The sequence below is a fragment of the Volvox carteri genome (genome assembly GCF_000143455.1).
Source record: "Volvox carteri f. nagariensis unplaced genomic scaffold VOLCAscaffold_47, whole genome shotgun sequence".
Classification (NCBI taxonomy): domain Eukaryota; kingdom Viridiplantae; phylum Chlorophyta; class Chlorophyceae; order Chlamydomonadales; family Volvocaceae; genus Volvox; species Volvox carteri.
The window spans coordinates 355,310-356,140 of NW_003307590.1; the positions used below are offsets into that span (position 1 = coordinate 355,310).

Here is an 831-nt window from a genome sequence, read left to right on the forward strand (position 1 = left end):
CACGCGTAGACTGACCCGCCAGCCACAACCGCGACGGATCACGCAAAAAACGCTGACGGACAGCNCACTGCAGGGAAACGGGCAACCAAACGGCAACCAAACGGCCCTTCCAATTGAGGGGTTTGTACTGAACAACTTGCTCCCCTTGAACGACAGCAACACGCACCCAGGTTACCGACAGCAGAAAGTCTGGGCGAAGCAAGAGACAGAAACTCAACACGACGAACAACAACGGCAAGGCCAACTCGGAGCCAACGGGTACCACGGCCAACTGCTCATAAAGATGCCAAGCATCACCTGCACTAAAGGCCAACACGAGCGCGGAAGCAGGCACCATTGAGCGCTGCAAGCACTCCCAACCTCGACGAAACGCGGCCAACAGGGTGTTGTCTCCGACACAGGGCTTAGGGTACCCAAGCAAGTCATGCACGGAGATAATAGCACTGAAATAAGGCTGCGCTGTGCGGACTTGGATGGAGCCCTTGGCAGCGAGAAACTGACTCCACAAGAGCCCGGCATAATGGGAGGCCCGGAGAAACTCCAAACCTTCCTCCACACAGAAACGCACAAAGGCGGCAAAAGGCGACGCATACGACTGCCAGGTCTTGGCACCAACACGAGACATGACAACCTGAGCAATCTGCAAAAGACGCGCAGAGTGATCCAGACTAGGAGCCGCGAGCTGCAGCTGCGCCACCAACAACTTAGTAATGAGGGGGGGGCCGCAACCGACTGAAGATCCAAAGAGTAGCGGGGAAGCGCCACACTATCCGCCCGAGTGCTACACGATTGCGCCCAAGCTAAAACTGCCCCCGTACTGCTACGACCTGC

The 831-nt window shown here is 57.1% G+C and overlaps 1 protein-coding gene across 1 annotated transcript in view; it reads right to left on the reverse strand.

Moving 5' to 3' along the window:
- The window catches only part of VOLCADRAFT_106600 (uncharacterized protein), a gene marked incomplete at its 5' end in the record, with an annotated part of 4,301 nt that extends 3,676 nt beyond the window's left edge, over nucleotides 1-625 (reverse strand). Inside the window, 2 exons of the mRNA XM_002954942.1 lie at nucleotides 16-67; nucleotides 167-625. Of these exons, the coding sequence (XP_002954988.1) occupies nucleotides 16-67; nucleotides 167-625 (511 nt within the window). The remainder of the gene's footprint in view (nucleotides 1-15; nucleotides 68-166) is intronic.
- Between the last annotated feature and the right edge of the window lie 206 nt (nucleotides 626-831).